Raw genomic sequence first — 13,846 nt, forward strand, 5'->3', positions numbered from 1 at the left:
CGTCGACTCCGACTGTAAACTGCACAGACCTAGGTCTGCTGTGGACCAATGCGCCGGCAGATCTGATTCCATGCAGATTATTAGGCGTAAGCAGTAAACCAAGTAATATTGACCATGATCTGCCAGCTTCTGATGAGATTGAAAACCAGGGTCTTTGCTGTTTGCGGTTGGACTCGACATACAAGAAGACATATGCTGTAATCAGGATACCACGTCTTCTGTGTCATTGATTTGTTTAATATATTAACAAACAGTGATCATCAGATGTCAACATTTCATTTGCTCTTTGAATATCTGATTTATTTAAAGTTAGGATAAATTCATATACACATTTGCAGAGTTTTTCTTCGATTATATCAATATCGAAATAACACAACAAAGGCTTCGATTTAAGAATGGCAAGCATTCATTATTCATTCACACCGAACTATTATCATTATCCATTCCATCAACAAAACGAATTAAAATGGAAAAGGGAGCAAGATTATAAATGGTTTTACGTTATGATATAGCTGCATATTAGCAAGAAAAATGCCATTGTTGAACACAGGGCACTAACAGTGACTGGGGAGCGATGCTATAATTTATTTTTTATTAAAAAGAAACTAAATGCTGTATCTGATTATTTGACAGAAACCAGAATTAAAACCATTTCAGAACTCTGTCTCAAATTATGTTTAGGAAGGGATAGGTTACTTAGCCTCCAACCTTCCACACTGTTCAGAATTAACACAAACGCACATGACTTCAATTTGATGCAACACATGTGTGACATCATGACGAGGGGCAATAAAAGAGAACAAATCAAGTAATGAAAATCCTGAAAAAATTACGATACTTCCTTCTTGGAAGGTACCATTATTACGGTCAGAATATCTGACTTTTTGCTTTGAAAGCACAAACTTCTGCGTAAAGTTTAAATTACAGAGTTTTGACCTTCTCGTGGATTTACAATTCCTTGGTTTCATAATTTCTTACCTGCCACAGACCTCCGTTGGCTGTAAACAACATGTAGAGGAAGGTCAGTGGAATCGGACACAACACAAAACAGGTGAGGGCCCAACCAATAGCCTGGGCGAACTCAGGATATTCCAAATTGTCGTTGACCTTTGGAGGACGGTACTCTACCATTCTGTATACAAACAGCAGCTGTGGAGAACAATGGCAAACTATATACACTACGCAAGTACGCATATCGTTATTAGAAAACGCCATTTGATTATGATATACGTTACTCACGTCTTTCCAACACGAATCGCACATGCTACAGTTTGCTAATTTATTTTCATGAAAGATGCATCGTTATTCACTAAGCTTCCGGCATCAATGGCCAAATATACATCTGTTAGAAAAGATATCCTTCAAGCGAACTTAACCATATGCACTTATAACCCATCCAACTCATCTTACTGAATGTCAATTTTGACACTCTAAGAAGATCTCTCTCTCTCTCTCTCTCTCTCTCTCTCCACATACCCCAATAAGGATCGGTGAACAGAAAACCCAGCAGAATCCCCAGAAGTAAACAGGCCTCGGAGCACGTCCAAGCATATATGTTATATCTCCAATAAACCTCCTTACGCCTGAAATTATATATTTCAAGTAATAAATGGTGAACATTGGTCACAGCTCGGTAATATGACCTACAGGTATTTTCAGAGGGGCTAATATTCAATTAAGTTGAAGGGGTTATTTCTTTTCACAGTTCTTTGCAAAATCAAACCATCTAACGCAGGATGAACAAACGAAAAGCAGCAGATACATATACCTTAAGTCGTTTATTTCTTAACTGAATTTTTTAAATAATGATGTCGTTATTTAGGATGAAATTTCAAATTTAGCTACATAATTCAATCCTGAGCACATTCACTTTATCAGAAAAAAATAGTCCAATACAACCAAAATTTCATTTATCAAATGTTAACATAATACTATTCGTCAAGTTTCAGGAACATACACCTTGCATTTGTTACGGATATGTGCTACATGAAAATATATAAAAACAACAAATTTTCAGCGGAGCATTTGAACAACATGCATATCACTTTTACCTGCACGTACCTTCTCTCTTCGGTGAAGTGATATTAAATCTTTACAATTTCATGACTGTTTAAGTAAATGTGACAGTAAATATGACAGTAGCAGATCCACGTATATCATTAAGGATGGAGACCTAAACAATTTTACGAAGAGTTTGCTGGACTGTATATCATGCGGGGTCCGGGGTGGGGATGCCCGCAGAACCTTCTGCAATTCAACCGTTTCCAGGGCCTAATCTTAATCAATTAATATGTAAAGAACACTGCTAAGTGAAACACTTTTTTTTTGTTTCGCACTCACTTTTAGGCTGTTCGGTAGCTGGTCGTTAATATAATTGAACAGCAGTCACAATGAATATGATACGAGTTTCTGGTGTGCGCTCGTGTGTGTGTGTGTGTGTGTGTGTGTGTGTGTGTGCGCGCGTGTTTTATTTGAACTTTTAAAAGTAGCTTGAACAATTTTCTAGTCATATCACTACGATATATGCAGTGTGGAAGTTGACAGTGACTTCTAGCACTGGGACATCATGCCGCGGACATGTAGCATCATGTCCCACCCAGTAAAAGTATCCTGATACCAGGTCGACCAGTTCTTTTACTAACCTCTTAATGCTAAGCGCTCAGAACGGAACCTGCTAATACCATTTTATACGTTTTTGATATTACTCGTCCGGTGTTCGAATTCTCAATCTCCTACATCCGAGTTGGACACTCTAGCTACATAGGCCACCAGAACGGTCAGAGATTCCGGCGTACTTTCTTATCCTAATCATGCACATTAGATACATGTAACAACAATAGGTTTGCATGCTCTCTTTTACTCTGGTATTATGCATAATGTTAGCAGCAAACACTAAAAACAAAACGTTTGCACATATCTGCGTTTGATGTGCCTGGGGTATGTGTGTCATTAAAATTCATGTTTAACTTGAGAAGGATGTTCGAGCAGCAGATAAGATGAATTATCTGATGGAAATTATTGTTCTTTAATATAAGATCACACTTCCGTTCGACCACTGTTTGAAAACGATTAGGTTGATCACCCCTAACATCCCACAATAATGCAGAGAAAGTAACACCGGAAAATGCATTGTTGATTAAAACATATTATATTGGAAGACACTGTTATGTATATGTATATTTTTGGATAACTCCTGATACATGATTTGTCTAGCGGTTTGGAACTCTCACGAACGTAAATTTGCATAGGATATCATATATAAATAGATGCTTACTTACATCTCGATAGTTGCTGATAAAATAATTATTGCTAGGCACGTTTATCCTATTGGACAGATCGATTATGATGGCTCTAGAAGAATTAGGTTAATTCTTAATGGGTATGTTATGTCACAATCGATGATATTTTGAAACATTATAATGAGTAGTGTGATCTGTCACGTGGGGTTACGTTGTGAAATATAGTTTTAATAGAACAAACAGTTGTCTTGAATTAATCTAACATTTAAACCGCTCTATTTACATCATACGAAACGTGTGCAGCATTTTCTTATATGTCAGCTATCTTATGCCAGTCTGAGAAATACAGTCCCGTGCTCAAAACTGATTGCCCAATATTCCGATTTAAAAAAAAAGATTGTGTCAACATTTGATTCTTTTGTTAAAATTAAAAATGCTGTAGGTCACATTTTTAAGATTGATCGGTTTCATGCTAGCGATGATTACACTAATATTAAACTAAACAGTATAGACACGAATACAAAAATGTAATGTTTCTTGGGAGAAAGAAACGTGAGTGAATATAAAATCGGTCGCTTGTTGTACTCAATTCCATTTCACGCTGAAATGTTATATAATTCCTAGCATAAAGGAACATATATGTAGTTATCAAAACTATTTTGATAAACCCTGGGCCTTTCTAAAGAGTCGTTCCTTTATACTTATTGCTTTCCTGTAAATAAGTCAATGAGGGCGAACAGAGATCCTTGCAATTGATACTATGTTTCTTTTAATGATTGTTAACTAGTACAGCGAGAAATATGTCTGGAGGAACGATTAAAGAAGGACATCGGACTAAACAAGATGACGAAAAGAGAAATTTTGAGAGAATGTGGATAGCCACAAGAGGAATTGATGGATTTGAAGTGTGTTATTCGGACTTTTAACGAATCTTTAGAAATATTTCAGTGATATCGCTACGATGTCTACAGTGTGGCACTTTATAGCGATGTTTAGCACTGGGGCATCATGCCGCAGACATGTGTCATGATGTCCCACCCAGTCTAATTATCCTGACACCAGGCCATCCAGTCCTAACACTAACCTCTTAATGCTGAGCGCCAAGAGAGGCAGTTGTTAGTTCCATTTTTATAAGTCTTTGGTATGACGATCACACGAATTTCCGCATCCAAGTCGAACGTTCTAACCACTAGGTCACCGGATCAGTCCAGGAATGGAAGGTAATGTTGCAGTTAAAATACTCGATATAATGTTGAACTTGGTTATTTAGATGTCAAAATGCCAAAAGGAACATAACAAAAATAGTATGTACTTACCATAGACCCACATGACAGCTATAGCTTCGCATGTGGCAACAAATAACATAGAGAAATCAGCTCCGTAACTGTCCATGAGAGCCACGATATAGTCTCCCGCCTAAAGATAAAGTTTGAAATTATATATATATATATATATATATATATATATATATATATATATATATATATATATATATATATATATATATATATATATATATATATATATATATATCTGTGTGTGTGTGTATATGTGTGTGTATCTGTTAAATGCCTAACAGAGGTTTAAAATAATGATTCTTCCCGACACTACAGTGAACTGAAGTACCTGTTGGAAAAAGTTGGTTGTGAATTGATATAATGTTGAACATTTGGGTTGTTTTGAGACATAAACGTATCATATTTACTGTTTTTAAATAAGCTCATGTAGGGGTGATGAAGTGTTATTTTATTTCGGGTTCAATAATAATAATAATAATAATAATAATAATAATAATAATAATAAAACTAATAATAATAATAATAATAATAATAATAATAATAATAACACTTCTTATTAATAACGTTCATGGTTTTATAAATGGATTTTGTTGGTGATGTAAGCTTTGCACTTGTAATGATACATGCTACCATTGGAACTTACAGGTGTAATGCAGGGCAGGGCGGTAAGATAGCACCCTATTCCTAAACCGACGCACATGTGGCTCTTGTACTTTCTAAGTTGAGGAAATTCGTCCTGAAGGCATGTGAGTGCTGTCTCCAAAAGCGCAAACTAAAATGAAACACATACAGTGACAAACTGTGTCCTTAAAGAGTGCGAAACAAACAAAAATATAATTCAGAACGTTTGCCACCATGAGGGCAAACTGAGGGCACAAATATTATTATCTCATCTTTTAGCCCTCAAGAGTGTTAATTGGAGGGAATATTGACTCTAAAAAAGTTTTTTATTCATGGTGTGAATTCAAATGAAATATGAATACTTTTCTTTTAAAAAAATCAATTTAGTTCGAAGCGAAAAGAACTCAAGTGCCATACTTCAGATCTACATGCGAAAGTTTATTTTACAATATAAATAGATGCATATGGTATGGATCCAGGATTGTTTTATCCAAGTTTTCAACATGAAGAAGATTTTGATTTTGCTGCTTAGAAATACAATGTTCACTCGAAATAAAGGGTTATGAATTTCGCTGAAACCCCGAAAGCCTGCCAAAGGATGAATGACTTTTCAATAGCCTACATCTTTAATATATTGAGTATATGATACTAAAATACACAAGCAAAGGTCTTTACTACGAAAGTATCAATTGCATGGAGTCCTGATAGAGTAACGCAGGAAATCCCTAACAAATCGAGGCGTTGTTGTTGTTGTTGTGGGGTTTAACGCCATTTTTCAGCACACGATAGGCTATACATGGCGGCCAGTATTAATGGTGGAGGAAGAACCCGGGAAAACCAAGGAAAGAACCACCAACCTACGAGAAGCTACTGGAAAGCTTTCACACATACCAACATTGGCCGAATCCAAGACTCGAACCCACACATACAGAGGTGAGATGGCAGTGATCCGTAAAGGAGAGCGCTTTAAACCACTCGGCCACTCGGTGCCCCCAAATCGATCCGTAAAGTTGCCGTTAACCTATATATGCATGGTACGAGGCAGTCTTCGACATTGGTAAAAGACTACATTTCTATGGTATAATAGTTTTGTATAGCAAACACGTCTTTCTATACTAAAATAGATATGGTATGACAGGAAGAAGAAAAAAAGAAATTAAACCGAATACTGTAAAATGAAAACATATATTTTAAGTTTCTTGAACGAAATAATAGTTATATTGACCATTATGGAAAAAGAGACTACACGCGCCGGTACTTCGTTTACTCTTTTATATTGTTTCATGCCAATAACATAAAACTTTTCTTGTATGACAAATATAATTATACACGCGGTTTCAAGCACAAACACTGTATCTCAATGTATGACCCAAACAGCGTATGTTTAAGAAACGTAAATTAAGGTATTATTAAGGGGAAGCTTCTACAGGACGGTGAGAAAGAGAGGCTACTCTTGTACAAACTGAGACAAGAGTTTTTTCCTTCCACCTGCTTCTCCATATATATATATATATATATATATATATATATATATATATATATATATATATATATATATATATATATATATATATCCAAATAAATACACAGGGCAGACATCCCAGATAATATGGACAAACACTGTAAATATATTAACACATATATTATAAGTACACACAAGAACTTTGTAAATATACTACCAAATTCATGGCAATCAATAAAAACTTGGGACAATCGGCACCAACGAGAATGTCTTTGTCACTGACGGACAAGAAAATAAAATGATATCCCCACCCCTGTCTACAATGAGGCAGGGTATATAAATATTACACAAAACATGAAAATAAAATATTACAAACATAAAAATTGAACAAGGAAACAAGAGATAGAAATATAGACAGATAGATAGATAGATAGATAGATAGATAGATAGATAGATAGATAGATAGATAGAATGGAGTATTTGTTACACGAACCTCGCTGTCGAGTCCAAGAGTAAAAAGCATGAAGAAGAAGAGAACAGACCAAAGTTGTGGAGGTGGCAAATTAGTCAGGGCTTCGGGGTAAGCAACAAAGGCCAGGCCATATCCTGTAATAATAATAATAATAATAATAATATCATCATCATTGTCGTCGTCTTCGTGGCACAATTATATGGGTACCATAACCCGGGACCCGTGTTCGAACCTCCGTACAGGCAAATTAAAATGTTCTAACACGTATTAAAATATTATTTCTCCAGATTCAGAAATTCACTTCATTTTATCACACAGCTTTATCTAATATCCATTGATCCAGTGATAGCACCTTCCCTCAGTTATAAATTCCACACTACCTGAGACGAAAAGCGGAATTTGGAATTTGGAATGTATACACAATCAAAGATCCATTGTCATTATTATATTACTTATTCTGAGGAGATTGCTGTTTTTCTTTACAATTATTTAATAAATTAATTGACATTTCCAAATGTTGCAACCGTTAAGTAAATTTAAGTGAAATGATGCGAGTTTCTTCCCTTGGACCAAAATTATCTTTGACGAAGTGGCCCTTACCACATTAACCCCGGAGGCTTTTGTCGTTTCCGTCTGAAATTCGAGTAGGAAACACATTTTGAAAGCTTTTTCTGAATAAATCCTGAAACACAAACTTCCAGGTGATCTTCCAATAACATGTTGCCTAGTTGTGTTAGAAACATCGTTTTTCATTGTCTATTTGGCTCCCGCATGAGTAGAAGGGTAAAAGTTAGAGTATCGAGACCACCCTTTATTCCAAAGGCCCATCTTAATCTACTTTTTGCGAAGGTTTATCCGTCTGTTTGCAGTTCATACCGGTCTGCCTTAGATCTGAGACATAAGAGTCTAAATTCCGGACACAAAATCGGATTCCGACCACGAGTGAATTTTGGGTAGAACAAGATCGGGTCCAAAAAATGAGCCTTTTCCCTCTGTATTTTGTAGTGCAACTAGAAATTCCAGATTTGTTTGGTATCATTGTAGAACTACATCTGTCTATCTTTCTGTAACACTACCCACTTTAGTGTATCATACATAATCTTGACGCTACAGAGCTCGGCAGTAGGCTACAACCTCCTGCTACTTAAACTCGTCACCAGGGGTTAATGTGTTAAAGTAACATAATACTCTTCAAACACATTCCGGATGTGTGAATATAAAGACGAGGAAAAAAATAATTATTTTTAAAAACTTATTATTTATAAAAACATCTTATCTTACAACATATGCTTTTGTTGCATCCAGCAAAAGAGTGATAATCCTGCTTTTAGAATGTTTATTTGGTGTGGACATGACGTCCATTCATATAATCCTTTATACGAGACTAATTATGAATATTTAATAGACCTTACATTAATACAGTATTTTTCTGGCGTTGAACATGTTCTCACTTATGTACCTTTATTTGCTACGTCTTGTACGTCCACTCCTATAGATTTGGCCATTCCACCAAAAGTTGTGAAAATCACAAAACCCGCAATGATACTCGTTACTACGTCCATGATGCTAATCAACAAGGCGTCACTGTAAAGTGAAGAATACAGAAGTTCCAGTTGCTATCAAATTATCTTAAATCAAATACGTAATGGAATTTGACCTTTTTCACGTGCTATGATAGGAAAATTTTGTAAAGGTAGGTAGAGTGAACTTGTGAAAGGTAGGCATTTTAAAATCGCTAAATGATATCTGAAGCCAATTTTAATAAATCTGAACTGAACATAAAACACAGAGGTTTCGCTCTGTAAACACGGAGAGAGAGAAAATATACTAATATTTGCAACACACACACACACACACACACACACATGCACACACACACATGCACACACACACATATATACAAACACACACACACACACATATATACACATGCACACACACACACACACACAGAATAGTTTTAACACATGCTTACCCATATACATTATTCTTAAACTTATTGTAACTCCCAAACATGATGATGCCACCAAATGATACGTTAAGGGAAAAGAACATCTGACCCGCAGCAGCAACCCAAACCTAAAGGCAACAAGAATAACACATGTTAGAACTAAAATTGAAAAGCAATCCAAACCTGAAAACAACAAGAATTACATATGTTAGAATCAAACTTCAGGAGGGCATGGTTACCGAAAGTACATTTAATGTGTCAAATCTAGCACCAAGGATATTTTATTCCTTTTATTTTGTCTTAAAATATAATATTTGTGAACAAAATGAAATTTATTTGCATCAAAGAAGGAACACTAAGTCTTATGATACTGAACACTTTTCCTCGTTCTCGCAATTACAATGCGTGCTTTCAATGTTTGAAATAATTACTATGTTGAAATTGAACTTTTGCCACATACATAAATTTCAAAAATCTTATTTCGAGTTTTGATCACCAAAGTAATTTTCCATATCATGTGTCAATGTGATCAAGATGTTTACTGCTTCGTTCGTATTCCTGCGAATATTGCCAAGTTTTAGTTCCAAGTCTTATGAATTCTATCGATTTGAAATTGGTTCATTTTATGAATGCCTTGTGATGTTTTGAGGAAACACGTGTTTGAAAGCATCAAGCATACAAAAATATCACATTTTCAATATTTATTATTCCTCTGTATAGGGAATTTAGAATTAGACGTAATCTCCAACAATATTTTGTCATGCATGTGCTTGGTTGCTTATTTGATGTTGTTATTTCCTAAACTTAATACCCAATGTCTAACAGAGCCATCTCCTGGAAATATAATACGGTTTTATAGTTCTAGTTATATGATCTTGCTACTAAGTCTTGAGAAATAATATATGCAAATATCTAATTGAAACAAGAAATGATAGCTAGTAGTTATGCTTACCTTATGGTCCAGCAACTTTTCCCATTTAGGAACAACAAAATATATTACTCCGTCTATGGCTCCATCTAGCGTGCAGCCTCGAACCAGAAGAATCAAAAGTATTATGTACGGGAAGGTAGCCGTAAAGTACACCACCTGAAAGATACAAATAACTACAAGCTTTAAGACTACCGAAGACCAGACATACGTAAAAAAGAACAATCATTGCTTTAGATGTTAGGTATTATTTTGGTTATTTTGCATTTAGCATCTTTTCCAAACACAGACAGAAACAAAATTAAACTAAATTAAAACCCAAGTAAAATAATATTTGTATCAGCCTGCTCAAATTTAGTGACACTGAACAAGAAATATATCATTTTGTATTTGCATACTTGCATGCGCATATCTCCCTACATTAAACCCAAGGTAATATGTCCATTCATCCTGCATATACAAAACAATGGTATTTATTTATCCTTCTTAAAAATTGTTTCATGCACAGTGCCTCCTTTCTGAGCGAGTGGATTTATGCAATTTGCTTAGAATGTATTTATGATTTACACTGACAATTAATTTCATTTTATTTCATGTGTTTATCAATTAATACAAAGTTAACTTGCCTTTCCGGAGGACTTCACTCCCTTGATGAGACACAGGACAACAACGATCCAGGAGAGGAGAAGGCACAACGCAAGTTTCCAGATTGGGGCTCCTAGGTCCTCGGGATACATGTTTGCAGACTTCTGGATGACCTCTTTACTGAAAAGAAATAATTCGTTACCTATAGACTAGACGGAGTGAATATGATTCGAATCAAAATGCCAGAAATATTTCTGTCGTCTTTCGATTTTTAAAGTCAGATTCCGCTAAACTGACATAGTAAGATAACTTGTGCTCACACATTGTATGGAAATCACATTGAATTTATTAAGCGAAAGGTAACAATTATATCTTTTTTTTCGCTATTAACAATATAAATGTAACATATTTTCATGAGACAAAAATTAAATAGACACGTATAATACATTTGGCATGCCAATCTACGTATTTCACAGTTTGACGGTGATAGCTTTGAGAATACAAACATTGCCCTTTAAATCCTGCGTTAAGAATGCTTAAGAATTTAACAAGAGTTCGTGCTTAAAATATCTTTTTTTTTATTGCCAAATACATAACTAATTAACAGAAAGCAACCGCTATGTACAAAATACTTTTGAACATGTAAAACACGCATAAAACAAGGATGTGACAGAGTTAGTTATCTTCATCTGCAACATAGATACAGACTAAGGGCAGAAATAGTAACATGTACTATTGACGAAAATGTGAATGAACTGCAGTCGAAAGACGTCATCCTTGTGAATTTTTTTCCACCATCGTTCCCTATTGTTTATTTAATGTTTTATCTTGTATTGCTATAATTAATGTCAGCATGCAGTGAACACTGTCCATTACAAATATCGTTTTATTAATATGCACTAAAATAGTTAGCATTGCAATTCCTACGAAAAGAGGAAATGTAACTATAGGAACATCTGCGAGACCGGAGACGGAAAAATTCAGAGTAACATTGATATTGTGATTTTCTAAGTCATGCAAGAAACACTGCTAAAACGATTTTAAGACATTGAGCTCTTTATAAATTTGCATAACATTTCAAACATTGCCGAGCGAAAAATCCAAATAAAGTTTTGTATTCAGCTCTGAGTGTCAGAAAAATCGAGGACGTTATCGGAATATTGCATGTGTACAAGAGATTAGAAAATAATGCTTACTAGAAGAATATCTCGGCCGATGACGTCGGTTCCCCATAATAGCTGGTATTGGTACAGTTGAAGGGGAGACTTGAATCAAAGACAGCATCCAGAGTGCAACGGCAGTCCGTCATGTTGTTCTTAATAACCACTGTATCGTTACAGTATTTCAATTTCCTTGTCGTCTGCTCTACACATCCATATTGCTTCCACTCCTAGGTAAGTGAGCACAGTTATACGATCACAAAAATGAGAAACATTACGAGAGCTGGTATACATCTATCTAAACATGGTCGTTTGACAGATACTGGAAGGACACTGTATGTGAAATAGATCAGTAATACTTTCAGTATAAGTGTGTGTGTGTGTGTGTGTGTGTGTGTGTGTGAGCTCCACAGATGTACAGGTAGACAATCCAATTCTAAATTCGTAAAAGATGCAAATTAGTAGTTTTCTGATATAACTAAAAATTTGGATTCACGCTAAAGATACAATATGACAATCAAGTGTTTGAATTCTTAACGTAGTTAAGAGTCGAATTGAGGAATATTTTCATTAGTCTTTCAAGTTTAGTAAATTAGCTGATGTATAATCCAGTATATTTATAACACCTGAAATGCTTGACACGTTTTGGCTAAGATTATTGATACTTCAAAATATTAAAAGCTGCGAGCTATGACAATGGCAATAGATACACACTGCCTTCCTGTTTTGTTGACTTACAGTCAATACTTTCTTATATGTTGAGTACCACTGCCAACAACAGAGAAAGATCAGCCGTCGCTAAATGTACAGGCAGACCAGGGTCTATGTTGTATGTTTTACTGATTACTCCCAAAAACTTAATATGCCAAACTCTGCTGGGGCATTATGAGATGGCAGATCAGTGCCAGTCAATTTACAATCGGACCCGACATATAAGCGAACAGAGATATTATGTAAAGTTCTAAACACTTAAAATAAGCCATACAGCCTCCCACATCGCACAGAATTGGTTCAACTTCAATTCTGTTTTTTATGAGAGAAAAATAAAGTTTATGATATATTTTTACCGGTTTGCACACGGTCCAAGGTAATGTGCCCTGCATGGAAGAGAAGAAGTAGAACAAAGTGTAGGCCATAATGACGTTGTAATAGATAGCGACAACGATGGATATTAGAGCCATGGAAATACCAATACCTGAAATAATACAAATAATAATATTAATAATAATAATAATAATAATAATAATAATAATAATTTTTTGACATGGATAGAATGTGCATAAGATGTTTTATATTAACAAAGGTTTGATCTTGCGAAAAACTAAGGCGATGTTAGGTATATATAAAACGCAATGAAAAGGTGAAATTTAAGCACCAACAACATACATTTAATCAGTTACTTGCATAATAATTTAGTTTGCCTTGATATATCGTCCTTTCGAAGTTAAAATGTCGTTTGCTACACACCTTTTTATTAAAATCCTTGCAGATTACATTCAGTTTAAACGTGTCTTTGAATATCAGGGTTTTGGAAGAAAATAAAATAATATGGGAACATCTTTATTCAAATTGTATAGCAAATTAAAGAAGTACCTTAGAACGACGATGATGGTTAGTTCTTCCATAAGCCTTCCAATGTGTGAGATTTACATGGGTCTATGTCATTTTATCATATAAATTGTTTGGTGTAACGATGGGACAAGATTTTATTGGTTGTATAAAAGTCGAACGGACGTAATATATTGCTCATTGCATTTTATCTGTCCCACCTATTTCTATTTTAAAAAGTAAAGTAGCAACGGTACACATGTCTAGCTTGAGATTCGTTTATCGGCAACAAATGGAACAAAATAATCTATATCTGTCATAAGCGGTTTATTGTGCAATATATTAACTGCCATTTATTGCTTCATTGTAATTAGTATTTCTCAACTTTTATATTATGCATTAGCATTCAGTCTGAATTTGCAATATTGTGCTGAAACATGATAAAATGTAAAATGATTACTACAATTCCTCAAAAGAGAATATTACATGAATGTTCATTACAAACGAAATTTATGAAATGGGTTGAATAATTTATGTCTGTTGCGAGCCTTGCTGAGTACAAGATTTAAATTACTGGACGAG

At 34.9% G+C, this 13,846-nt stretch overlaps 1 protein-coding gene across 1 annotated transcript in view; it reads right to left on the reverse strand.

Annotated features, from left to right (window-relative positions):
- The window catches only part of LOC149772781 (sodium- and chloride-dependent glycine transporter 2-like), a 37,807-nt gene that overhangs the window by 3,260 nt on the left and 20,701 nt on the right, over nucleotides 1-13,846 (reverse strand). Inside the window, exons 4-14 of the mRNA XM_089947286.1 lie at nucleotides 12,784-12,911; nucleotides 11,753-11,946; nucleotides 10,598-10,736; nucleotides 9,996-10,130; nucleotides 9,068-9,171; nucleotides 8,552-8,676; nucleotides 7,114-7,226; nucleotides 5,181-5,309; nucleotides 4,556-4,655; nucleotides 1,477-1,583; nucleotides 979-1,149 (exon numbers count right to left, since the gene is read on the reverse strand). Of these exons, the coding sequence (XP_089803412.1) occupies nucleotides 979-1,149; nucleotides 1,477-1,583; nucleotides 4,556-4,655; nucleotides 5,181-5,309; nucleotides 7,114-7,226; nucleotides 8,552-8,676; nucleotides 9,068-9,171; nucleotides 9,996-10,130; nucleotides 10,598-10,736; nucleotides 11,753-11,946; nucleotides 12,784-12,911 (1,445 nt within the window). The remainder of the gene's footprint in view (nucleotides 1-978; nucleotides 1,150-1,476; nucleotides 1,584-4,555; nucleotides 4,656-5,180; nucleotides 5,310-7,113; nucleotides 7,227-8,551; nucleotides 8,677-9,067; nucleotides 9,172-9,995; nucleotides 10,131-10,597; nucleotides 10,737-11,752; nucleotides 11,947-12,783; nucleotides 12,912-13,846) is intronic.

Source organism: Sinohyriopsis cumingii, unplaced genomic scaffold, assembly GCF_028554795.1.
Source record: "Sinohyriopsis cumingii isolate HCF-2022 unplaced genomic scaffold, ASM2855479v2 utg001176l, whole genome shotgun sequence".
Classification (NCBI taxonomy): Eukaryota; Metazoa; Mollusca; class Bivalvia; order Unionida; family Unionidae; genus Sinohyriopsis; species Sinohyriopsis cumingii.